The sequence below is a fragment of the Juglans regia genome, chromosome 7 (assembly GCF_001411555.2).
Source record: "Juglans regia cultivar Chandler chromosome 7, Walnut 2.0, whole genome shotgun sequence".
Lineage (NCBI taxonomy): Eukaryota > Viridiplantae > Streptophyta > Magnoliopsida > Fagales > Juglandaceae > Juglans > Juglans regia.
In genome coordinates this window covers 47,730,917-47,756,238 of record NC_049907.1, presented here as the reverse complement: position 1 = coordinate 47,756,238, position 25,322 = coordinate 47,730,917, and the positions used below count along the sequence as shown (strand labels likewise).

The window sequence follows — 25,322 nt, the reverse complement described above, 5'->3', positions numbered from 1 at the left end:
GTTTAACAAATATTTAAAAAAAAGAAAAAAAAGCATTTTGCGCTATCAGTACAATGGAGAGGTAAATTTTGTCGGCCTAGCATTGTCATATTTTGTTTGTCCATATATATTGAACTTTTATCGAGACGAATGAGTGGGACATAATTTTCGGCTTGAGAAAAGCTGGTAACCCATAGATCATCTGATATTGAACTATCAAACAAATTATGTGAAGATCGTGATTTTTCTCCTCCCAGAATTCTGATCACCTACGTACCTTTGGACTTCAGTTGTAAACCCAAGGAACATCAATGGCAGCTCATGATAATCGTCAAGTAAATCACAAAGAGCTCCCACAAATCCTAGTCCTTGAACCACCACCAATCATGATTTTCTATGGGGACCAGTTCTTGAAAAACTTTAGAGTGTTAAAAGCATGGGAGTCACAACTTCCTCTAGACCAGTTCTTGACCATCCATGCAAAGTCGGTTCAAGCCCTCCTGATGTCCCCCCGACAGCTCACCACCAACATCCTCCAGCTGCTCCCCTCCCTGCAGCTTGTGGTTACAGCCAGCGCTGGCCTTGATCACATCGACTTGCCAGAGTGCCGGAGGCGTGGAATTTCCATAGCCAATGCCAATGATACATACTCAGAAGATGTTGCTGATATAGCTGTTGGACTATTGATTGATGTGTTCAGGAAGATATCTTCTGCTGACTCGTTTGTGAGGAAAGGGCTTTGGCCTACTAAAGGAGACTTTCCTCTTGGCTCTAAGGTAATCTTCTCCATGATTTCATCATCTTCACATGATGTCTTGATAATTCTCCTTTGTTTGTTTAGAGTGAAAGTAGTACTCTAGTCTCGGAGCTAAAACTTCGAGAGATTGCCAGTAGTTTATCTTAATTATTTGTGGATTGAACCTTGTTAATGCATGGTGATATTTCGGTGAATTTAAGCACATCAATTTAGCCACAATATAGTACTCAAATTATCTGTGGGGATGAGGAACCTGATTCCATTGCTTAGTATTGAGAAGTCTCACATGGTTTAAGAATAAATTCATCCTGAACTTTATAATGAGTTACCCCACTCTTCATATTAGGCTTTTTATGGGAAAAAATTTGTATTTCTATATGGTATCAGAGCAGATTAACCTATAACTGATGATGGACTCATGCGACCTACCCAAGATGATGGTACCGAAAATACCGGTCCACACATGAGAGGGATTATTGAGAAGTCCCACATGGTTTAAAAACAAACTCATCATGGATTTTATAAGGAGTTACTCAACTCCTCTTATTAGATCCTTTATAGGGAGAAATTAATATTTCTATACTTAGACACAGATTAAAAGAAAAATCCGTAGCATACCACGTGACCTAGAAGATGCTTTGTGCTGGAGGGAGTGATTAGATTTCATGCTGGGTAAAATAATTAACTACAATAACATCATGCAATTAATTAATGTAAATGGTGAGTTGAGAAGATGGTTCCGAGGACAAGAGCGATATATATGTTTGTTAGGGGTGTGTATCCGGATCCGGATATCAGGCCACAACCGGATCCGGATTTTAAAAACCAGGCGGTTATCCGCCTAGATTAATCAGGATTTAATCCGGGCGGATAACTAGGTTAAATCCGGATATCCGGTTATAACCGGATATCTAGGTTAAATCCGGAAATCCGGATAATAACCGGATTTAATCCGTTTTTTTTTTTTTTAATATCTTTAAAAAAAAATTTATAGCAGGTTTTTTTAAAACAAATTCTAATACCATACTTAAATTGTCCATTTTTAAAAAAAAATAATAATTTAAACACTTTCTAAAGTTAATTTAAAAAAAATAAATAACAAAATAAATAAAAATACAAAATAAATAATATTGTTGTTACAAAATAAATATTGTATGGGATGTTATGACCAGAAATGGAAGTGGTATCCTCTGAATGGAACAATCTAATACACTTCTTGTCTTCTTAAGCAAACTTCCTTAGGTGGTTTACTTCTTCCTCTTCATACTTTCAGTAATTTCCCATTTCCGCTGCAGAGTCGGGTAGTTTTTAAAGGTTGTCTCCTTCATGAAAAAAGGGATGACGCTATCTCCTTCAATTACTTCATCTACGCCCTCCCCTACACTTTCTACAATCCTATCACATGTAAAAATTGGTGGGAACAAATATCAGTTCTCATCACCTTAGTGCCTGAACTCTAAATAAGTCTGAGAAAGTGATGGACCAATGCCATCTAATGCATGTGCATTAATAATTTATGCTAAAATATAGTATATCGCATTGGCTTAAATGTAAGGCCTGTTTAGGATCCTAAGATCAAGAAATGTTGATCTGAAACAGAAGTGAGTGGATGAGAAGAAAATGGTACAAGTGAATTTATTACACACCTCTAAAATATGAGGATAACACCAGAAAGAGAAGAAAGAGATTGAGTCTCTTCATTCCAGAAGTAAATAATGTTGTAGATGTTAATATTTTACATGAGTTGAAAACTTAAAATACAGCAAACACCCTGTCAGATTGCTGGCAAAAACTAATACTAATAAATTTAGAGAGAGAGAGAGAGAGATCTCTTCATTCTAACCTTGGAAATCAAAGGACCAATAATATCTAGCCTTGTAGAAAGTGATTGACCAACTGCATCAGCAAGCAAAGGCATGTAACTAGTATATTGGTAATCTTGTGACTGTAGAAGAAAAATAAAGGGTCCAGTATATAATTTAAAAAAAATTGGAAGCAGAAAGAGTGATTGATAAAAACAAACAAATACACAGGAAAGCAACCCTTCACATTGAAACGAAAACTTCAAGTAGACAATATTTTTTCTTACCTTTGATAAAGGCAGGACCCAGGTTTAGCATTGTCTCTTTTAACACCATTCCAAAATGGTATTGTGACATCAGTCTTAAGAACTTTCTGATCCTAGAAGTTCTAATTTGGACTGCAGCAGATGCAAAGGAGAAAAATACCTTCCATCAAAATCGTATAAGAGATAAGGGTCTATTCCCCAAATATCCTAGAAAATAAATTTTTTAGGATTATAGCATTGTTTGTGGAGTCTTCCAATCACTGGAAATAAGAAAGATCAAAACCGTGCATCTGCCTAATCTCCTATATATATATATATAGTCACATACAATAGTTGTTGATTTTTCACAAACAGAAGTAGCCATGTTCTAAAAAACTGTCTCTCTCATTCTGAAACCAAGTACTCCTTAGCTCTATTTTATAGTAAAATGCAGGATCCTTTTTTTGATAAGTAATAAATCTTCATCAATATGTGCAACCCAAACGCACAAGAAGTATACAAGAGACACACCTATCTAGAAGCTGAAAAGGATACTAAAAATTCATGTATTATTTCTCACATTCTAAATATGTCAAATGTGGCAAATAGGGACCATCACAGTAAGATGAAATAATATAAATGAGATCCATGTTAGAAAGCATTTACTTTGTCTGACACAATCAGTCATACCATTGTAGCTTACACAGTATTATGGAAGGGTTTTCACTCTTGTAAAGCTTTCAGGATTACATGTAATAACATCTTTACAGTTCTACAACATAATCTATCTACCCTAATAACGGTTGAGAGTCGAGACATTGTTTTTTCCACCAAAAGGAGCTCCTGCTGTTTCCCCACAGTCAATCCCTGCACTAACCCTCCAACCCTTATCTTTCATCAAAATAATATTCTTCAGCTAAACTGTAGTATTTTTCTTCTTCAATAATCCCTCACTAGTAAGCGACCTCTATCCTTTATTTCATATAGTCCTTTTAGACCATTAAAAGGATCCCTTTTGTTCTTCAACTTCATCTAGGGAAAAAACTAGAGTTTGTTTTTATAAATGATTTGGATCTGGCCTTTGTAGAGTCACTTAATCTCTCATATACACATACACATACACAACAGTTAATCTCTCATGTGGCATTTGTATGTGGCCTAGAACATAATTGAGTCTCATTATATGTGCTGTTATGTTCACTTTAAAAAATAAAAATCATGTGCCAGCTGATTCAAAGCAAGACTGGGGACAAGTAGGTACTAGTGGTACTCATGAAGTCTTAGTTAGCTCGATCTAGATTCAAAGCAAGAAATACAATTTATTCATACTCCTACATGTAATTACAATGAAACATTCATCAAAACCTAGATATGGTCCCCTTCCATTCTCATAGAAGGCATAATGCCATAGACCCACTAATGGCAAGAAAACTAAATCCCATGTGAAAAACAGAGCAAATGAAAAATAATATAAACCAAACAAATAGAGTATTACATAAAAAAGTGATTAAAACTAAATCTCATGTGAAAAACAGAGAAAAGAAAAAAATCCACTAATAAGGTATCGAAATAAGCTTACAGAGCAAATGAAAATACCTTAAGAGCTTAGAGAGAGAGAGAATATGGATGGTAGCCTCCGCGTGTCTCACCTAGATGCGCAAATCACTTCGAAGTTTTTGTTTCCTTGTTTTGGTGAGGTCGAAAGACTTGAGAGAGAACAGAGCCTTGAGAGAGAAGACCAGAACGGATTCGGGGATTGGAAAAACTTGAGAGAGAAGGCCAGAAGGGACTTCGAGACCAAGAGAGAAGGTGGATTCGAGAAGACGTCAAGATGAGAAGGCAGATTCGAGAAGACATCGAGATGAGAAAGCGGATTCGAGAAGGCGGATGCAGACCCCAATCGATGCGAGAAGACGATAAACTTAGAAAGGGGCGGATATTTTCATTTTAAATGACCCAGTTACGGATAACCGGGTCACATAACTGGATCCGTAACCGGATCCGGGATATTATTAACCGCCCGGGTGTAATCCTGGCGGATAACAGCCCAGATGCACCCGGGTTTTCGGGTTTCGGACCGGACCGAAAAAAAAAACCAGTCCAAATGCACACCCCTAATGTTTGTGTTTGCTATTATGTTTCATTTTAACCTGAAAACATTTGTCACCATTATTACTGCATGGGCAATGTTAAAAAGCAGATTGATGTCAGCTATCAGTACCATGGCTGCAACTAGTTACAATGTTTCATTTTCCGAATTCTGACTAACGTTTGTTAGTGATCCGTAATTCCAGTTGGGAGGCAAGCGAGTTGGCATAGTTGGTTTAGGAAGCATTGGCCAAGAAGTAGCAAAAAGGCTCCAGGCCTTTGGCTGCAGAATCTCATACAGCTCAAGGAACAAGAAGCCATACGTTTCATACCCTTTTTATTCTAGTGTTGTTCAACTTGCCACAGATAGCGATGTGCTAATTGTCTGTTGTAGTTTAACCCAACAGACACACCAGATGATCAATAAGGATGTCATGTTAGCATTGGGAATGGAAGGCGTCATCGTTAATGTAGGACGTGGGGAGATAATCAAGGAGGAGGAACTGGTGCAGTGCTTGGTGCAAGGGGAGCTGGGAGGAGCTGGTTTGGATGTGTTTGAAAATGAGCCTAATGTTCCTGAAGAGCTTTTCGCTTTAGATAAGGTTGTGTTATCACCACATAGGGCTGCTCACACTGCAGAGACTATGATAGCAATGTGTGAACTTGTGAAAGGGAATTTTGAAGCTTTCTTGATCTCAAACAAACCCTTACTATCTCCCGTCGCTTTGAATAATTGAACTTATCATCCCATTTTCTCTGCAAGTGATTCTCCAAATTGGTGTGATGTAATGAAATGTTACTTACAAAATGATCAAATGTTTTTCATTGCAGATCCTATTGAGCAGTGTGAGTAATTTACCATTTTTTATATAATTATGTTTTAAATGGAGTGTGTTTTTCACAAGGACGAAGTACGTACAAGTATATACTTACAAATCATCCTCCAAAGGAGTTCTCTCAATATTGGCAAGTTAACCTTCAATTCTTTTTCTATCATATAATATTCTATTAAAACGAGTTCATGTTAATGAGACCTAAAATATATAAACCGGAGAGAGAGGGATTGCAGCGCGACAACCATTCTAGTACAGAAATGTCTTCGATATATAGCGATTAGATCTAGTACTGTTAGTCTGTTATCCTACGCCGTTAGAGAAAGAGAAATTAAAGACTTTGCGAAGATCATCGCTAGCTAGCACCTAGCTACTTAATTATATATTATATATATATATATATATTATCTCGATCGTGTCTCTTTCGTGTACATATTATATCCTGCACAATTAACAGCCAAACTTAATTAATTTGAGTTATTAACTAATTAATTTATAAGCCGTTCCTCATGATCAATGCTGCATGCTTAATTATGCCCCATTGCATCATTATCATCATCAAGGCAGCATGGAATATGCATGCATGCAGCAAGAAATTAGAAAGTATATAGTAGTAGTACTTATAAAACGTTTAGTAGCATTTATTTTGATCATGGTCAGCTTGATCATCATGGATGGGAGAAAAAGAAGCTGCTAGCTGCAATGTAAAATATAATAAAATTCTGATCATGAGGAGATCTAATCATATATATAATATAAGATATATATACAGTAGTATAGGTCAGTTATATGCAAGAAAATATCTTAACGAAATTAATTGATTAGGCAGTTTAAATTATTCGTATATATGATCAGGAGGCCGGGAGCTAGGGCTTGATCTTAATAAATTTGGTCCAAATTTATAAGTTGTCTGGCCAAGTAGTAGTACTACTACTACTGGTGCAATATTATGCCTGGCCTGCCTATATAGGTAGCTCCCTCCTGGCAGTGGTAGGTGAAATTAATTAATTCCTAAAGTTTAATATGATTAATTATTGATATATGTGAATTACTATTAATATATTTATTTATTTAAGCTAGTTTGGGTCATATATATTATATATATATAATCAGACACAACCGGCGAAACTGGCTCTTATTATATATAGACGAAATATTCCATCTTTCTCTGATCATCACCTGCAAATAAACTAAACAATGTTGGCCAAGTCGGATGAAAAAGACACCTCGACGTCCATGCATTATATATATTGGCTCTTGTGGACTGCGCGAGCTAGCTAGCTAGCTAGTGATTAATTGGAGGCGATCACTTCAAGGTAAATCGAAGATGACTGTATAAAATATCATGAGCTAGCTAGCACCCACGACAATGACATTTTCGTAATTATTTACTCTAATTAAAGGCCAGAAAGTTTATTGCCAATATTTAATTAAGATCATCATCATGTACATGATACAACAGTAGTAGTAGTATACACATCATGAGTCATGATTAATTAAACAATATTATTAAGACGTTTCGTATGTCGAAGACTCTTCCATTAACATTGATTAATTAAACAATTAGTTTCGTATCTAGACTCTTCCATCAATCAAAAGGCATGTTAGACTGCGTATTAGTGCAGCAACGACACACTGCCGCCACAAGAACCCCACCTCACATCTAATTGGCAACAGATCAAGCAACCAAAGTAGCAGTACCTTACTGCATGGGCATGTACGCCAAAACAGTAATATTATTAGATAAAGTAATGAGATATGTATTTTTTTTAAAAATAGTAAAATTTATTATTAAAAACTAATATATATATATATATATATATTAAAAATTGATTCAAAAGATCATGTGTGATTAACTAATTAATTTCTGTCCTACCATTATATATAAATTAAGATCAGTGATTACCAAACTTTAATTTGCTGTCGATATATATGTCCTACTACCTGTCGTATATGCAGACCACTAGGGTGTTCCCGACTTTGCCCTCTATATTCTAAATTATATAAGAGTTGAGAATTTTAAATGAATCTGAAAATAGACGTGAAGATTATTGTTGGCCAGTGATGATTTCTTAATTATAAGCTTCTGCATGACAAATAATATTGATTGATCATATATATATATATATGAGTAGTACTATATATATATATATACTGATCAAGTATCGAATTCATGATCATTTCATTTCATGAGTCACATATATAATAATAATATAGTGGCAGTGATTTCTAACCTTTTGAATAGATCAAGACCGGAAAATAACAGTACTGAAATTGATGGAATGAAAATCAAACCCTACTTTCTGATGATCTTTTGATCATGTGGAAGCTGGCAACGTGGGTTTTTTTTTACACGTACAGTAGAAGAAATTCGGTTTTAGATAGATGTTGATTGACGTGGAACATTTACCTTTCGTGCAAGTATTTTAATTTATCGAAAGTCATATTGCCTTCTACCATAAGCGTCTCATTTCCTCTCTCCCTCTCTCAAAATGATCAGTATCAATATTAGAATTACTTTATACCACACATCATCTCTATAATATAATTTGATTTGTAAGATTTAAATTTTAAAATTTACCTTCTAAATAAACTTATCAAAATAGGGTCAATCGGAGTTTGATCATGTCGTCAAGATTACAATTTTATGGTACATAATTGCTGAATTTTATGAGGTGATCAATGGAGCTGGTTTTCTTAATTTTGAAGGGAGTATATTTTGGGGGAACTGAGCAACTACATATATTCGAAGTAATTAATTGCCTTTTCCTGATCAGATATTAATCAAATTAGAAGAATCTAGCTAGCTAGCTAGCGAGCTCATTGTGGGATTGGATCATCATCTGATGGAGATTCTCAAATATAGCTAGTCGTGAAAGTATATAGGGGCCGGAAGTGAATGTGAATCATCATGAGTCGGAAGAAGGACGAATATTAATATTAAATAATACACTGCTGTTGGTTCTTGAAGCAATTAGCACCTTAATTTATTTCATTTAATCTAGTCTTTAATTTCTTTCATACGGAACACTGTTTTTTTTTAGGGTTCATAGATCATGCGCGCATGCGGATGCATGGCTTAACGCTTCTTTTGCTTGAAGGGGCACTCTTAAAAGGAAATATATTTTCGTAAATAAATCCATCTAAAATTGGAATATATATATATTATTATATAAACAGAAGGGCCAGAAATTTTACTTGCTGCATGTGGAGCCCATTAACCTCTTTATTCCTCGAAATTGTTTCCTTCACTTACATGATTCTCTCCATCACTAACGCTCTAACAGCAAATTACAAAGCGGGGGGGGGGGGGGGGGCGGCGGGGCCTCCCTTTTGGTGTTTCTGTTACCTTTTTCCTCAAAGAACCACCAGTTGAGCACCAATTCCCTTACCTGAAATATCATCTCACTCTCTCTTCGCGATCGACTTCATGCCAACCTAGCTAACGGGTGACGGACAGTTCAAAATCATTGTTTTTGTTTTCTTGGATACCCTTGTGATTCGGTTGATGCCAGTTCGAGAAGGCATCGAGGGTTTTCATGTCTGCCCGGTAATGTTTCTGCGTGAATTCGAGCAAAGCCGGCCATGTGAAATCTGGGTATGTCCTTGGATTCTCAGCGTTAATCAAACTTCTAGGTGGAGTGATCACCTTGTCTCTGCTTGGGCATAAAAAGAAAGCCAATGATTTCCTCACGGCTCGGTTATTCACCACTGCTCTATGCAAGCAACTCTTGTAAATCCCATTCGATAGAGCCTGAAATAATATTCTATATATATAAGATCATCAACAGTACCGATCGATCTCAAGTATTTTTGTCCATGAAAATGAGAATATATATGGTTCATTTACATATATAGCTAGCACGCTTTCAAACCCATCATCTTGAACGGAGCAGTACTCCATTCGCAACGATTGATTTGTATGCATAACTATACAACTAATTAATTTAACTACATGTGTGTATATATATATATATATATATATATATATATATATATGTTGATAATCTCACCGTAAATGTGTCACCGATATTGACAACCAAAGCATCCTGGTTGGGACTAATAGAGTGCCATTTTTCATCTACATACACTTGAAGGCCACCAACTTGATCTTGGTGAAGGATTGTTAAGGATGTGGGATCGCAATGTGGCCCCGTTCCTAGAGTTTGATCCGGTTTTTGGCACCGGGGGTAGTAGTTCAATCTCATTATTGAATCGTTTTCCTCAAAGAAGTCTCTGAAGTACTTCGGGCCAACTCCTAGGCTCATTCCCAGAAGCTCCATGATACATAGCGAGAGAGTGTTCATGGCTCCAGAATATTCTTGGTACACACTCCTATATATAGGAAAACAAAGTGATAGTGTAAGAAAAAGTAAAGCATCATAATTACCTAATTAGAGTAGCCTGAATAATAAGAACAAAACAATAATAAACTGATCATAGAGGATAGTCTGAATGAAAACGTGAAAAGCAGAAATGAAAACATTTTCGATAACGAAACAAGTATTTGCATGTATTGTGTGATATTCTTAATTACCCGAATGGTCTAAAATCTTCTCCCATCACATTCAGGACATAGTCCTCGACAACTTTTAGAGAGTGCAGACTGGCACAATATCGGAAAGAAAGTGTCTCCTTCCATGGAAGCTTGGAGGAGAACCTGCCAGTGAAGCTACTAGCATATCCACAGTGATCACCGATCTTTCTCTGAGCCCGTTGCTTTTCCGAGAGCTGCATGCCAAAAAAGTCGTCCATGTATTCGTGTGCTTTGGCTATAAGTCTTGAATCGACGCCATGATTTGTAACTAGAAAGAAGCCGTGCTTCTTGCATGCTTCATTAACTAGCCGACAAGCAGTGGAGACTGCAAGTGGGTCTCCAGAGAAGACGCCCTTCAAGTCAATAGGGGGAACTTGAAGTTCCGGCAACTCAGCGCTTGGTTGTTCATGGTCGGGCCATATGAATTGTGAAGGTATGGTTGACTCGTGTTGAAGAATCGATCCATCAAAAACCAGGCCGGTTTTGACGGGTTCATTTTCATTCTTTGTTTCGTTTACCGTTGGAGGATACATTGGCATGTTTGACTTGCAACAAGATACAATTAATACCGTATAGCTAGGCGGAACTTAGTATTTTCTGGTATATATAAGATCAACTGGAAGATGAAGAGAACTTTGGTTAAGAGAGAGAGAGAGAGGGAGTGAGGTTGGGGGTCGTTATTATATTAATATAACGAGAGGTAAGGAGGATATATATATAAGAGAGTTTAATAATGAAGTTTGGGGAAGGAGAGAAAAGCCAAGCTGGCTGTTCTACTGGGAGAACGACCTACAAATATATATATAGATCAATATCTATTCTTCCCCGTAGCTTCAATTCGTATGACGTACAACACAAATTCAGAGAGAGAGAGAGAGAGAGGGAGATCAGTAAGTGGAGACAAAAGGGAGGACGGGAGAAAAAGAAAGAAAAGGGAGATCGAAGTACTGGAAAAGTGGAGGTGGGTGATCAGTGGGGTCGAATTTGCTGGGTTAAAAATATTGCTGATGCGTTGTATACATATATATTTTATATCCAAGATTTTATGTTTACCTTCCCGTAAAAATAGATGATTTTTTTTTTTTGTGACGACTGTTTTTGAAAAGTTAGAGGGAAAAAAATTGGTGACAGATAATTAATGTGGTTCTTATTTAATATAATTATAAGAATGCTACGTACAATATTTAATTTGGAGATCTTATATTATGAATTTTTTAATCCGTCATTAATATGTTATCATAATTTAATACTTTTTTTCTAGTTTTGTTAATATATATATATAGATATAGTATAACTCATGTATATAATCGAATCGATCGAGAGAATATTGTTTGACATAATTTTTTTACGCGGTCCTGTAAATTAATAAGTTGTCACATTGACATGTTTTTTTTTTTTTCTTTTGGAAATGAATCGACGATGTTAATTCCAGGTGTTTCCCATTTTCTCTAATATATTAGTTCTTGATATGTTTGTGTATGTTTACGTACGTACGTACGAGTTAGTTTTATATCTTGTCGCCTATGGGGCTTGAAAAAGTATGGTATATTTGCAAGATGTAGCAGTTACTACTACTACAGGATTAGGGAATTTAAATGAGTGACCGACCTATGATCAGGAAAAAGGTTGATCTCATGTTCCCGGATTCCAATTAGCATGCCACCAAACAGATCATCGTTCTGGTGATCAGATAATAAACGTGTATATATATATATATATATATATATATTATGATTATTTACGATGATAATGACTATTTATAACGAAAATAGACTCATTTTAATAAGAAATAGTCATTTTTACAAAAATAACTGATTAAAAATAAATAATTTTCTTGTAGTTGCATAGAGTTTTCTTTTTCTTTAAATGTATTTATAAAATGATTATATATTCCGAAACTTTAATTAATTTGCAAATGGGAAGAGATTATAACAAAAGTTTGTTCATTAATTCCAAAACCGATTCGATTATAAGTTTATCAGCACGTAAAGTACTTTCTTAACAGAAAGTGAAACTGCATCTGATATATATGGCTTCAGCTAGCTCATGCGGAAACACCATTAGTTGCACGATCAAGCGCATGCATTCTCGATCGTATCCTCAAGAACATGAAAGAGATAATCAGTTCTAGCTAGCTGCACAATGCTTGAGACTAGTTTTTTCTTGGGGGGGGAGGTTTCAAAGGATTCTTCAAGGTAGGGCCATTATCAAAGATATGGACATGACGGAGGGCCGACATATGGTCGCCAATATCATTGACTTCTGCATGCCACTCGGAGCAAAGGCCGGGAAAGTTGAAGTTTGTCAATTTTGAACTGGAATGCCCATAGGCCAAAATCGTAGCTCGTACGAGGTTGACCTCATGATATCAGACGTTTGATCACTACGAGAAAAATATATTTTTGTGACCAATTCATTCCAACCAAAATATTATTTACATAATTGTAAATAGCCATTTTATTAAAATTAACTGATTAAGTAATTTTCTTGTAATGGATAAGATTATTTTAATTGGCACCTTTAATTTGTTTTCATTAATTCACACGGTCGTTTTTGTTCTAGTTTAAAATCTCTTAACGGAAATTTTATTTTATATATATAGATACCAGAATAGAATTGATATTCTTCATCATACATGTACATGCATGATTTATACGCGTGAAGTAAGTATTGATGATCGATCGGCCTAATTATTTATATATATATATATATATATATATATATCTGGGTTGAAAAAAACCCGGCCGTTTGGCACCACTACATAAAAAAAATTTGCAATTTATTTGAGACTTGTGATGATCTTTAACATTACTTCGGATCCTATATATATATCTGGATCAGGGCAGGCTACTAAAACGCAATGAAAGAAATTCTTTAAGGAGGAGCTAGCCAGGATGTTGAATACTTTAATTTGCACATACCGTAACGTACAATTTATATATAGAGGACCAGATCAAAATTATATCTTTACTAGGCCAGGTTTGTCGACCATAAATATAATATCTTTATTAGGTACGTACGTATTGAGCCTATTCGCCATCCTAATTAGCATCCCAAAAGGTGGGTCAACCCCATCTTTAGATATTATTGGTATCGATTCAGGACCTTTCCCCTCCTGGATCGGTATATATATATATATATATATATATATATATATTTGATCGATATATATCCTATTTAGAATATATCATGGGTTATATAGAATGATATTATACACTGAACATAACGACGGACATTTAATCAGTGGGGTTCTTATTGAATATATATTTATTCAACATAACCTCGTGGAAGTAGATGAACCATATTATAATATTGGAATTAATCCCTTTTTAAAAAGTTCATTTAATCATCCTCATCAAATCAAAACTTGTTCTGTACTGATCCATAATATATATTATAAGAAAGTTAATTAATCTTGTTATATATGTCTGCCGAACGCATCCATTTGCTGCTCGATCGGTTAATTATTAATTAGATGAATGTATACATGCATGATCATGGCGCATCTTCAAAGAAAGATCAACCGAACTGCGCGCAGAACAACATCTTCTTCTACGAACACGGTTCGACCACGTATATAGTCATCAACTTAGTGCCTTTCATGTTGGATGCGAAAGGTTTTTTTTTTTTGAATATCGATGGATGTGAAAGATGGGTCAAACGCTAATAAAATTCCATGAAAAGATAAAAAGCACTAGTCTTGGTGATGGCTAAAAATAGTAATGGGAAGAGCTAGCGAGAGTTATGATCTCATGTTGTGAAATAATTCAAAATTTCACCATGACCGTACAGGTAGTTGTGGTTGTAGAGGAGGAGGGTATATAGCTAGGGAACTGAAGCCCTTAAGATAATGGGGGCAGGGAAGATCCTGAAATGATCTTGGATTGGAATTAGGTATATATATATATAAGGAAATTAAAAGGTGGAGGAGATCTTGTAGAAAAGTGTGATAACAAATGAGAGGCTAGCTGACCTTAATAATTAGTGCCATGGGGAATGTTAGCGAATTAGAATAATTACGGGGACACAACAAAATCACATCACCTCCAATCGAAGAAAAGCATATATATATTATATTTGGAGATGATGAGCTGCAAGTTGGAAGAACAAATTACTTTTAACTGGCCGGCCGGGGCTTTTAATGCATGCATGCGTGGGTAGTTTATATCATGTGGATACTGCATATTGTTTTGGTTGCACTGTGTCCATCACTTAAAGTGAGAGTGGTTTGCCAAGTCAATCTCACAAATAGGGAATTAGAGATGCTTTGTCTACTGACTCTGTCACTCGATCTACTTATAATTCCGATCAGAAGAAGATCATTTCGGTGCTTTGTTTGACTCCCTTCTTGTCTTCCACAACATCGGGGATCCTTTAATTTGGCTACCTGATTAAATTAAAATTAAAATACTCTTAGTACCGTACGTACTTACTCGAACCTATTAATTATCTCATGTCTTGTATCGAATTTATATAAACAGCCGTCGATTGACTATTTCTTGACCCATATCAATCCTTTCTTCTTGGAGGAGAAGAAAAAAAAAAAAACATAGATTTACTGGGAAAAATATAAAAGACAAACTGAATATAATCAATAATTAAAATAAAGTCGAGATTCAAAAAAATTGTGGAGGCATACAAGAAAGACATTCACTAAAATTGGCCCCAAGTACAAAATACTATTAATTAAAATTAACTCGGATTCGAACATAGCAAAAGAATCATAATATATATATATATATATATATATCATCAACTGTTTGAAATAGTTGTATGCATGCATGCGTATATATTTGAGGTTATATAACATAGAAGTGAAAGTTCGAAATGACGGTCAAGTTATTTTAATGAAATTTGGGGCGGGCTTTGGATTTGTGGAAGGCCCATACACAGGACCAGGTCTAGACTCAACTCAATGACTCATCCTTTTTCTTACATCTTTGTTGGGACAAGATGAAAACAAGAACGGGTTCGACGCTATTGGGCGCATTATTCGCGCCAAGCTTTGATGTTGCGCCCCTTGAATGGCTTCAGACATCCAGACCAGTGAGACTCAGTTCTAACTTCTGTCTGTATCATTAATCAAACCATCCAAAGAGAGTTCCGGTCCCTAGTAGTATCAACAGAACGTTAAATTGCGGCCACTCCAGGAAATTGTCTACCAGCTCATTCAATGTAAGTTTATTTGCGTGGAAACTGAAAATGGAGACTGAAGCGCAAACACCTTTTCCATTGTGCAAGATTGCTCCTTAATGGTCTTGAGTATATAGGTTATGAATATCATAATCCACGCACAACTTATAGTACAAACTGAACAAGTTGTTCATAGAATACACCAAATGAGTCAATGACACCCAATTCCCTATTCCCGTCCAACTCGGACTTGGCTCCAAAGTAGGACACAATTGCGACTTTGTACAGGTCAAGAAGGCATGAAATTACCCCAGAAAGAGGTGGGGGAGAGGCTATAGAATTAGTTACATGTTCTAATGGATGATTGGAATGAAATGAATAAATTACAGAGAGAGAGAGAGAGAGAGAGAGAGAGATCACCGTATGACTTAGGGACCCCAGTTCCAGTTCATTCGCTTAGTTTGCAGGTTCGAAGGTAGGGATGATCATACTTAATGTACTTAATCCAGTATGACCGATACCTTGTCATTGCCAACTCCAGCCAGGGTTTCATGTTTCCATTGTAGTGTATGACCGCAGCATTCTCAATCTCTGAACGGCCAATGGTAGGACTGTAACCCAAACCAAGCACATGCCATGACTTCTCAAGAGGATGTGTCAGCCCATAGAATGTAATTAGTCCCGGAGGTAATGTCCCAAGCTTCCAAAGTACTCTATCTTCATTCTAAAGCCACCAATTTTTTTTTTTATTTAGAGAGAGAGAGGTTAAATGATTAAAAATGATTATGACATGAAGTTTTTCTATACCAAAAAATCTAAAGCTTTTTTTTTTTTTTGGTGAAATAGATCGTTAGAAACAAGCGACCAGTTCTGAAACGCAAAGTAGCTGATTTAACGACTGGCATTTTTGCTCAATTAGTTCAAATGCATAAACTGTGTTTGCAAATGGAACAATGAATGAAACAGAGACCCAAACAGAAGCCTCACCATGTTCTGCCACTTGTGATATATGCCAGTAATATCCCTCCTTTTCCACTCCTTAAGATCAAAAATGTTCATCCCATAAGCCCACCCGCATGCATTTGGATCAAAGTTTCTTGCAATATGAGGATTTGTAAAGTTAAGGTACTTGTCAAAACGGTGAAAGCTCTCACCACAGGTTTCCACTGCACCATTAACCTTTCCATGGAGATCCACGGACCACAGTCCAGTCAAGTCTTTCTGAACAACAATGTCATCATCAAGAAACAAGATTTTATTCAACTTTGGATAAACCTGTGGCAGATAGAACCTTAGATGGTTAAGCATTGACAGATACTTCGGATTCCTGTACTTCAGATTAGAGGCACTAGATGAAAGTTTGGTTGGATGACCGGCCTTGAAGTAATACTCTTTCATCGCAGCAGACTCTAGTTGACGTAGAACAGGGCAGTAGGATGAATTGAGCCACTTAAATTCATCAACATTTTCAACATGGATTGTAGCTTTCCCAGGAGGATTCAACAGAAACCACATATTCATGGCTCCAAAGTTGAGTTTATCAGTGACAAGATGAAATACATGCTTTGAAGAGTCCTGCAATCAAGCCAGAAAGCAAATCTAGTCAAGAACAAGAAACAGAGACGCTTGCATCTAAGCTTCGGTTCAGTAGAGCAAGTTTTCCATTACGTGGCATATCTCCAAAGATGTCAGTCCACCAAAAGAGAATCCCTATTTAAAACAATTTCAATATAAGATCAAACAACTTCAAGTGCCTGTTTAATGTTGCATTTCAACATCCCAAACACACATGGAGGCCTTATATCAGTTTTAGAGGTGTTTGCCTTCTTTTAGAATCACATTTATAAGGGACAACCTTTCCTCATGGCTCATTCCGCATTTCCGGCCAAATAATGCTAACACCAGGAAATTATAGAAAACTCATTATACAAAGTTCACCTACCAAGAAAAAAAAGGATTATGCAAAGCTCGCTGCAACATCAAATTGCCCCTGAATCATCAGATTTAAGGCTATCCTTCACATTTTTAAGGAAAACTTCATAATTCAAAAATCACCTAAAGAACCTAACTGCTGGTTAACGCATACATACCAAGTGCACTTGGCAAGGAAAATAAGACATGCCACCAGAAATGGCAAGCCCAAAAAAGTTGGACAGGGACAAAAAAGTTTGAGCAACACACAAAGGGCGTTCAAAATTCTGGAAGCACACCCACCCAGACATCACACAAACACACTCAGACTAGCGGAATAGAATAAGACAGTAACGACCTTCGAATTGGTGACAGCTGAGTTCACAACCACTGATGCAGCCAAAACATTGTCTGAGAAGAGGGCATAATGATAAAGATTTGGATCTTCCAGATTCTCACTTCTGGGGAACTTCCGCTTCTCTGGAGGAAGGAGGTAGTATTCTATAGTTAAGCGCATGGAAAAACAGTGGATTGCATTTGGAATGGTCTTGGCAGCTAACTGACTCAAGAATGTGCTCTGTTTTTTCAAGCTCCTAACGTGTTCATCGGCTGACTGAAGGATTGCTGTCAGCTTCCCCGTCACCAACTTGCAGTCATACAGTTGCTCTCTTGCTTTTGACAGAACTTGGCCAATAGCTTTGACTCTTGCAGGTGCACTAGAAACAAATTGAACATGCAATTAGTAAAAAGTGCCAAAATCATCAATATCCCAAAAAAAAAAAAAGAAAAAGAAAAAGAAAAATCATTCTCAATGAAATTACATGCCCAATACTCTTACCCAGGGTTGGAACTAGGATTTGGTGCGTGGAGCAATTAGTAAAGTGTGTCGTATGTAAGGGTAAACAATAACCGATATTTAAAGTAGCAAAGTATGTTATCGACATTTAACATTAACCATATAAGGTTGTTATCTAGGGACAAACTAAATTATTAAAGCCACTGTAACACCCCGAGTCCAAAAGTGTGATTTATTTATTATTATTATTATTATTATTATTATTATTGTTTTTGTTATTGTTATTGTTATTGTTTTATTAGATATGTCTTGAGGTAGTAAATAGTATGATCATATAAATGTATGCGTATTGTGAATATTATTGTCATATATGAAAATATGATGTGCTTATGATGGTTATCTACGCTGCGCTAAGAGACAAGCCAATGTTAGATTCCTTTCATGATCTTGAGGGAATATGAGATTATACTTGAATGAATAAATTTGTTTGATTAATTGAATGTTACTAAAAATCGTATGAAAGCAATGAGATATTCATGTAGTAATTCAAGTAAGTATGCCATGTAATAGAATAGCCATATTATGCGAGCCATGTTCATGTAGTACTTAGATTATGTATGCCATGAAATGTCATAAAATATTCAGATCATATTATGTTATGCCATGTATAAGAAAGTACCATGTTATGTTATGCCATGTATAAGGAAGTGTCATGTTATGCTATGTCATGCTATACCATGTTCAAGAATATGACATACCATGCTATGATATGTACAAGAATATGACATATTATGCCATGTTATGCTATGCCATGTACAAGAATATGCTATGTTAGAAATATTCATGAAAACCTAATAAATTTTCATGCATTAAGGAAGTTAAGAAATATTACGGTGCCACGGACTCAAGCGTGGTTAACCATAAGTTAAGTGAAACACGGACCCAAGCGTGTTTCACTCCATGTTATGCAAGTTAAGTGAAACACGGACCCAAGCGTGTTTCACTCCATGTTATGCAAGTTAAGTGAAACACGGACCCAAGCGTGTTTCACATCATGTTATGCAAGTTAAGTGAAACACGGACCCAAGCGTGTTTCACTCCATGTTATGCAAGTTAGGTGAAACACGGACCCAAGCGTGTTTCACTCATGTTATGCAAGTTAGGTGAAACACGGACCCAAGCGTGTTTCACATCATGTTATGCAAGTTAAGTGAAACACGGACCCAAGCGTGTTTCACTCCATGTTATGCAAGTTAGGTGAAACACGGACCCAAGCGTGTTTCACTCCATGTTATGCAAGTTAGGTGAAACACGGACCCAAGCGTGTTTCACTCCATGTTATGCAAGTTAGGTGAAACACGGACCCAAGCGTGTTTCACTCCATGATAAGACAAGATAAATAAGATATTATGCATTCACGATTACATGTTTGCCACGATTATGTATGCTTCCGCTTTTGGTCAATGATTAAAACATCTGCTATGTGAGTCTATAATGATATACGTATGTAAAATCCTTCAGAAAGTCATGTTACGTGTTTGATTGTAATCTATGAAGTTGTAGGTATGTTTTGAAGAGTCTCATAGAAATGAAATGTATGTTACAAAAATTATATTTTACGGTATGATGTGCTACTTACTGAGTATTCGACTCATTTTGTTTGTTTGTCTTCTTGTTTTCTTCTATGTCTAATTCTCGCAGATGATGTCTATGATGATGCAGAGTTGGATGGCCAGAATAGATCTAGTACAAAGACTTAGGAATGAATAAGTGATATTCACACAAGAATTAGATTCCTTTTTATGTCATTCATAGGATTAGTTTGTGTTCTTTTATTTTACGTTTAGTTGTTAAAACAATCATGTTCAATCTAGTTTTAACGTTTTGATGAATTTCAATAAATGAGGTATTTCTGGATATGAATCTCTTTACCGGGCACTAAGTTATAAATGCTAATAACATCTCTATCCTACGGGAACGGGGTGTTACAATTGGTATCAGAGCCCAGGTCGAGAGATTCTGTAGACTTTTAAAAACAAAATGATTCTAGGATAGAAAATACTAGGATGACTCCTGGCTAGCTTGAAGTTCAAGATAAGTTATTTACTATTAAGTTGATGTTTGTTGTCTTGTTTTGCTTGATTGAATGATTGAATTATTACTTGCTTATTGAATAGATGGTGTTGTTAGAACGACACCGGCTGATAGGCATTTTGGAACATGCTCGTTTAGCTATATTTCCTATAAGCTATTTATTTTATTTTATTTTTTTTTTTTAAGCACTTGAAACTTGGTTGATTTTTACTTGCTTTTGCAAGTTTTCTTTTGGATTTCTTCCAGTATATTTTATAAAGATCGGGTATTGAGTACACTTTACATCTCGAGGACGAGATTTCTTCTAAGGGGGGTAGATTGTAACACCCCGAGTCCAAAAGTGTGATTTATTTATTATTATTATTATTATTATTGTTTTTGTTATTGTTATTGTTATTGTTTTATTAGATATGTCTTGAGGTAGTAAATAGTATGATCATATAAATGTATGCGTATTGTGAATATTATTGTCATATATGAAAATATGATGTGCTTATGATGGTTATCTACGCTGCGCTAAGAGACAAGCCAATGTTAGATTCCTTTCATGATCTTGAGGGAATATGAGATTATACTTGAATGAATAAATTTGTTTGATTAATTGAATGTTACTAAAAATCGTATGAAAGCAATGAGATATTCATGTAGTAATTCAAGTAAGTATGCCATGTAATAGAATAGCCATATTATGCGAGCCATGTTCATGTAGTACTTAGATTATGTATGCCATGAAATGTCATAAAATATTCAGATCATATTATGTTATGCCATGTATAAGAAAGTACCATGTTATGTTATGCCATGTATAAGGAAGTGTCATGTTATGCTATGTCATGCTATACCATGTTCAAGAATATGACATACCATGCTATGATATGTACAAGAATATGACATATTATGCCATGTTATGCTATGCCATGTACAAGAATATGCTATGTTAGAAATATTCATGAAAACCTAATAAATTTTCATGCATTAAGGAAGTTAAGAAATATTACGGTGCCACGGACTCAAGCGTGGTTAACCATAAGTTAAGTGAAACACGGACCCAAGCGTGTTTTACTCCATGTTATGCAAGTTAAGTGAAACACGGACCCAAGCGTGTTTCACTCCATGTTATGCAAGTTAAGTGAAACACGGACTCAAGCGTGTTTCACATCATGTTATGCAAGTTAGGTGAAACACGGACTCAAGCGTGTTTCACTCCATGTTATGCAAGTTAGGTGAAACACGGACCCAAGCGTGTTTCACTCCATGTTATGCAAGTTAGGTGAAACACGGACCCAAGTGTGTTTCACTCCATGTTATGCAAGTTAGGTGAAACACGGACCCAAGCGTGTTTAGCGTGTTTCACTCCATGTTATGCAAGTTAAGTGAAACACGGACCCAAGCGTGTTTCACTCCATGTTATGCAAGTTAAGTGAAACACGGACCCAAGCGTGTTTCACTCCATGATAAGACAAGATAAATAAGATATTATGCATTCACGATTACATGTTTGCCACGATTATGTATGCTTCCGCTTTTGGTCAATGATTAAAACATCTGCTATGTGAGTCTATAATGATATACGTATGTAAAATCCTTCAGAAAGTCATGTTACGTGTTTGATTGTAATCTATGAAGTTGTAGGTATGTTTTGAAGAGTCTCATAGAAATGAAATGTATGTTACAAAAATTATATTTTACGGTATGATGTACTACTTACTGAGTATTCGACTCATTTTGTTTGTTTGTCTTCTTGTTTTCTTCTATGTCTAATTCTCACAGATGATGTCTATGATGATGCAGAGTTGGATGGCCAGGAATAGATCTAGTACAAAGACTTAGGAATGAATAAGTGATATTCACACAAGAATTAGATTCCTTTTTATGTCATTCATAGGATTAGTTTGTGTTCTTTTATTTTACGTTTAGTTGTTGAAACAATCATGTTCAATCTAGTTTTAACGTTTTGATGAATTTCAACAAATGAGGTATTTCTGGATATGAATCTCTTTACCGGGCACTAAGTTATAAATGCTAATAACATCTCTATCCTACGGGAACAGGGTGTTACATAGGTATACTTTCATTTTGATCCTGAGTATCATGTTGGAAAAAATTGTTGTTAGGCCACAGAAATGTGGTACATATTTCAAGAATTCCTAAAACTAGTAGATATATAATAATTCTGTATATTTGTTATAAGATGGATACCCTGCATAAATAAAACTTTTTTCCAATTTCCTTGCATTGTATTCTAAGAGTGGTGAGCATTTCCAAGTCCTGCATCCTTTGTTGGACTCCTTTGGGTGGTGATATTTTGTAACCCATTGACATTCTCCACTTAGGTTGTGAGCTTATCATCCCTAGTGTGTGTGCTTGTGTTACCTCTTTCTTCACTCAGAAAGGGAAAAAAGAAAAGGTATCAAGTTTCAATGATAAAATAAAGAAAAGAGATGCTAAAGATAGAGTTTAGGATACAAAAATGAAGAATTCCCGAGACCTGAAAGATAAGGTTGTTCTAGCTAGGAAACTGAGTTATTCAATAGAGGAGAGATGCAAGTTCGTGTCAACATGCTACCTTTGTGAAGAGCTAGGTTATGCTTTTCCCAAGTGCACCAAATTGAAAGTTAACCCCTGGATTAAAGCACCCTTAAAATAATAGAATGTGTGGGGATTTACCTCAAATCACAAGAAAAAACTAGCCGAGAATGTGAAGTAGACAAATCTACTTAAAGGAAGGTTGCAAATATGTGAAGTAGACAAGTAAACTAGGTTATGCTTTTCCACAGGATTTACTTCAACCAGATCTAACAGAGGCGCACTCAAAAGCAGCTAAAAATCACCCAAGTGGTGATAATTTCTTGGCTTCTTGCCAGGTGTAGCCATTTCCCACTTTGTTTTTCTTTATTGCTGTAAATACTTGTTTGGGGTGTTTGTTGGGGTTCTTCGGAAGATTTGAATGTTACTAGTAAAAAATGGATTTTCAAGAACAAAGCATATGAGAATGGTGTTGTAATCATCATCATCATTATTTTTGGATAGTAAAGTCTTACCAACATTCAAAATTTGATGAAATTTGTTTTCTAATAAAAGCTCAATGTTTCACAATAGTTTAACTCCATCTATTTACTGAGCATAATTTTACGTCTTATCCCTATCTTGTCTTATAGATAGTGTGAGAAATGTACAAGGATTAGAGTAGTAGAGGCACAAGTTCTAGGCTAGATTAGTGTTGTAATTTTAATGGATAAAAAGCATAGTATGCTGGTGTAGAGTTAGTTGTTTCTTATTGAATTTGAGTATTATATGAATTTATGTCATGAATTGAATGAGTTGAAGTGATACTTTTGACATTACATTGGAACTCTCAAATATATATTTTTTTTATTATTATTATTAAATATAATTGCTACCCTAGTTATTATTTTATGTGGAGATTATGTGTTTTCTTTATGTTTTTTTGCAAGTTAAAAAACATATAACATCCACATAAAATAAGTTATATGTTATGTGTTATATGTCACTCCTTTGCGCGTACAAGAAGAGAAAAACACTACCTTGTCCAAATTGGTTTAGAGCAGGACCTTCTCCAATACGTTTTCACTATAATTTGTATTTTATAAGTAAACAATTGTATTAATAAGAATAGTTTTCGCTTTAAAATTTTAAAAAGAATTTTATCTACATAATGAGGTTTTTCTCTATAAAACTTCAAGCTAAGGGGGTACCTTTATAGGAGAAAACAAAATGGATCTTTTGGAAGGAATGCAAGCAATGGCAGAGCCAAGAATTCATCTAAGCTGGGGCAACTGACAAATATCATAATAATTAAATGTTCTAATTTCATTTCGTATGGCATTTGTATCTATGCTAATATACAAAACCTATATCACAAATGCAATTCATGATACAAAACATAATATGAACATATCAATTGATTACAAGATGTGAGCGCTTATCTAGTTATTGATATCATAAATTCCAAACAATGGTTCCATCGTCAATCTAAAACTTTTCGTTTCCTTTCAAAATAGTTGTAGAGAAGGGCGGAAGTGGAAATAGGGAGAAAAAGAATTTAAGGGATTGAAAGAAAGGCGTAGGAAAGTAAGCATTATAGCTTTATAAAAATCAACAGATTTTTGTTGTTTTTGATAAATTTTTAGGCCAGGTGAGCGTTATAGCTTTATAAAAAACAAAAGATTTTTGTTGGCTTTGATAAATTTTTTGGCCAAAGTTTTATGTTTTGAAAGGAAAAAAACTGTAGATTATTTTGTATTTGGTACTAAAAAAAATTATTATTTTTTTGATAAGTGGTACTAAAAAATATTATGGCGATACTAAACACATTTTTTAGAAGAAAATATGGGTTTCTTTATGAGTTTTTAGGTGTTTGTTATAGAGTGTGACTTGTATTTTCATAGGTTATAGGATTTATTTTACACTTTTGGAAACTCCACCTCGTTGCCCCAACAGAACTAAAAATAAATGTATTTGGCCCCACAAAAAATATTCAAAATGGCTAACAACCAAACATTAAGGATTTCAAGACAACTTCTTCAAAATTAAGGGACCAAAATGCAACACTAAACCACCAACAGAGAACCTTTACCAAAAAGAAAGCCATTACACTATGAATTCATGAAATTTGAAAGGAAACTAGCATGTGTTCGTCTTATCTTCATGAACTTGGGGAACCCTTCGAATAACTGCTCCTCTTATTTCATTATATTTCAATTTGTCTTCAATACTTTTCCTTTCAAACCTTTACTTTTCCCATTTCATTTGGTGTAAGAAAGAGGGAGATGGCCTTTTGTTGTACATTCTATTTCTTAATACTCCACAACTTCTTTATTTACATAGCGCTGATCGCTAATGCTGATCTTAAGAGATTTTCTGTTAGCATTTAAACCAAGGACATCTTTATTGCTTCTATCACGTTTTAAGATGTCAGAGAAAGGACTGAAGAGACTATAGGCCTATCTTGACAGGAGTCACTTAGGATCAGGCCAGGATAGGAGACTGGCCCCTCCATATTATGAGGTAAAACACAAAAAGTTAGATGTATTCATATATGTCCAGCACATCCATATTATCTGCAATGTCATTTCTTGAACCTGACAAGCATCTCGGAAAAGCTCCCATGTAGAGAGAGCTAAGAA

The 25,322-nt window shown here is 35.4% G+C and overlaps 3 protein-coding genes across 3 annotated transcripts; 1 reads left to right on the top strand and 2 right to left on the bottom strand.

Annotated features, from left to right (window-relative positions):
- The first annotated feature begins 290 nt into the window (after positions 1–290).
- On the top strand, positions 291–5,608 carry LOC108980243 (glyoxylate/hydroxypyruvate reductase HPR3-like). The gene is made up of 2 exons (XM_018951104.1): positions 291–755; positions 5,078–5,608. The coding sequence occupies exons 1-2, from the start codon at positions 291–293 to the stop codon at positions 5,606–5,608; spliced, it is 996 nt and encodes a 331-aa protein (XP_018806649.1).
- A 3,409-nt stretch (positions 5,609–9,017) lies between these two features.
- Positions 9,018–10,873, bottom strand: LOC108980245 (gibberellin 20 oxidase 1-D-like). The gene is made up of 3 exons (XM_018951107.2): positions 10,242–10,873; positions 9,718–10,039; positions 9,018–9,458 (listed from the first exon to the last, which is right to left on the bottom strand). Exons 1-3 carry the CDS (start codon positions 10,778–10,780, stop codon positions 9,147–9,149), a joined length of 1,173 nt encoding a protein of 390 aa, XP_018806652.1. The 5' UTR covers positions 10,781–10,873; the 3' UTR covers positions 9,018–9,146.
- A 4,578-nt stretch (positions 10,874–15,451) lies between these two features.
- Positions 15,452–25,288, bottom strand: LOC108980247 (polygalacturonate 4-alpha-galacturonosyltransferase-like). Its single transcript, XM_035691580.1, has 4 exons — positions 25,278–25,288; positions 17,644–18,001; positions 16,362–16,949; positions 15,452–16,098 (listed from the first exon to the last, which is right to left on the bottom strand). Exons 1-4 carry the CDS (start codon positions 25,286–25,288, stop codon positions 15,823–15,825), a joined length of 1,233 nt encoding a protein of 410 aa, XP_035547473.1. The 3' UTR covers positions 15,452–15,822.
- Between the last annotated feature and the right edge of the window lie 34 nt (positions 25,289–25,322).

Bases quoted from the DNA above. Each gene is read 5' to 3' on its own strand.
- LOC108980243 (XM_018951104.1), top strand. From the start codon at position 291: ATGGCAGCTCATGATAATCGTCAAGTAAATCACAAAGAGCTCCCACAA. The intron at 756-5,077 runs GTAATCTTCTCC...CCGTAATTCCAG, and splicing joins ACTTTCCTCTTGGCTCTAAG to TTGGGAGGCAAGCGAGTTGG.
- LOC108980245 (XM_018951107.2), bottom strand. From the start codon at position 10,780: ATGCCAATGTATCCTCCAACGGTAAACGAAACAAAGAATGAAAATGAA. The intron at 10,040-10,241 runs GTAATTAAGAAT...TCCTATATATAG, and splicing joins GAAGATTTTAGACCATTCGG to GAGTGTGTACCAAGAATATT. The intron at 9,459-9,717 runs GTGAGATTATCA...ATATTATTTCAG, and splicing joins ATATCGGTGACACATTTACG to GCTCTATCGAATGGGATTTA.
- LOC108980247 (XM_035691580.1), bottom strand. The intron at 16,950-17,643 runs GTCGTTACTGTC...GCTTGATTGCAG, and splicing joins CAGCTGTCACCAATTCGAAG to GACTCTTCAAAGCATGTATT. The intron at 16,099-16,361 runs GTGAGGCTTCTG...TGGTGGCTTTAG, and splicing joins ATCACAAGTGGCAGAACATG to AATGAAGATAGAGTACTTTG.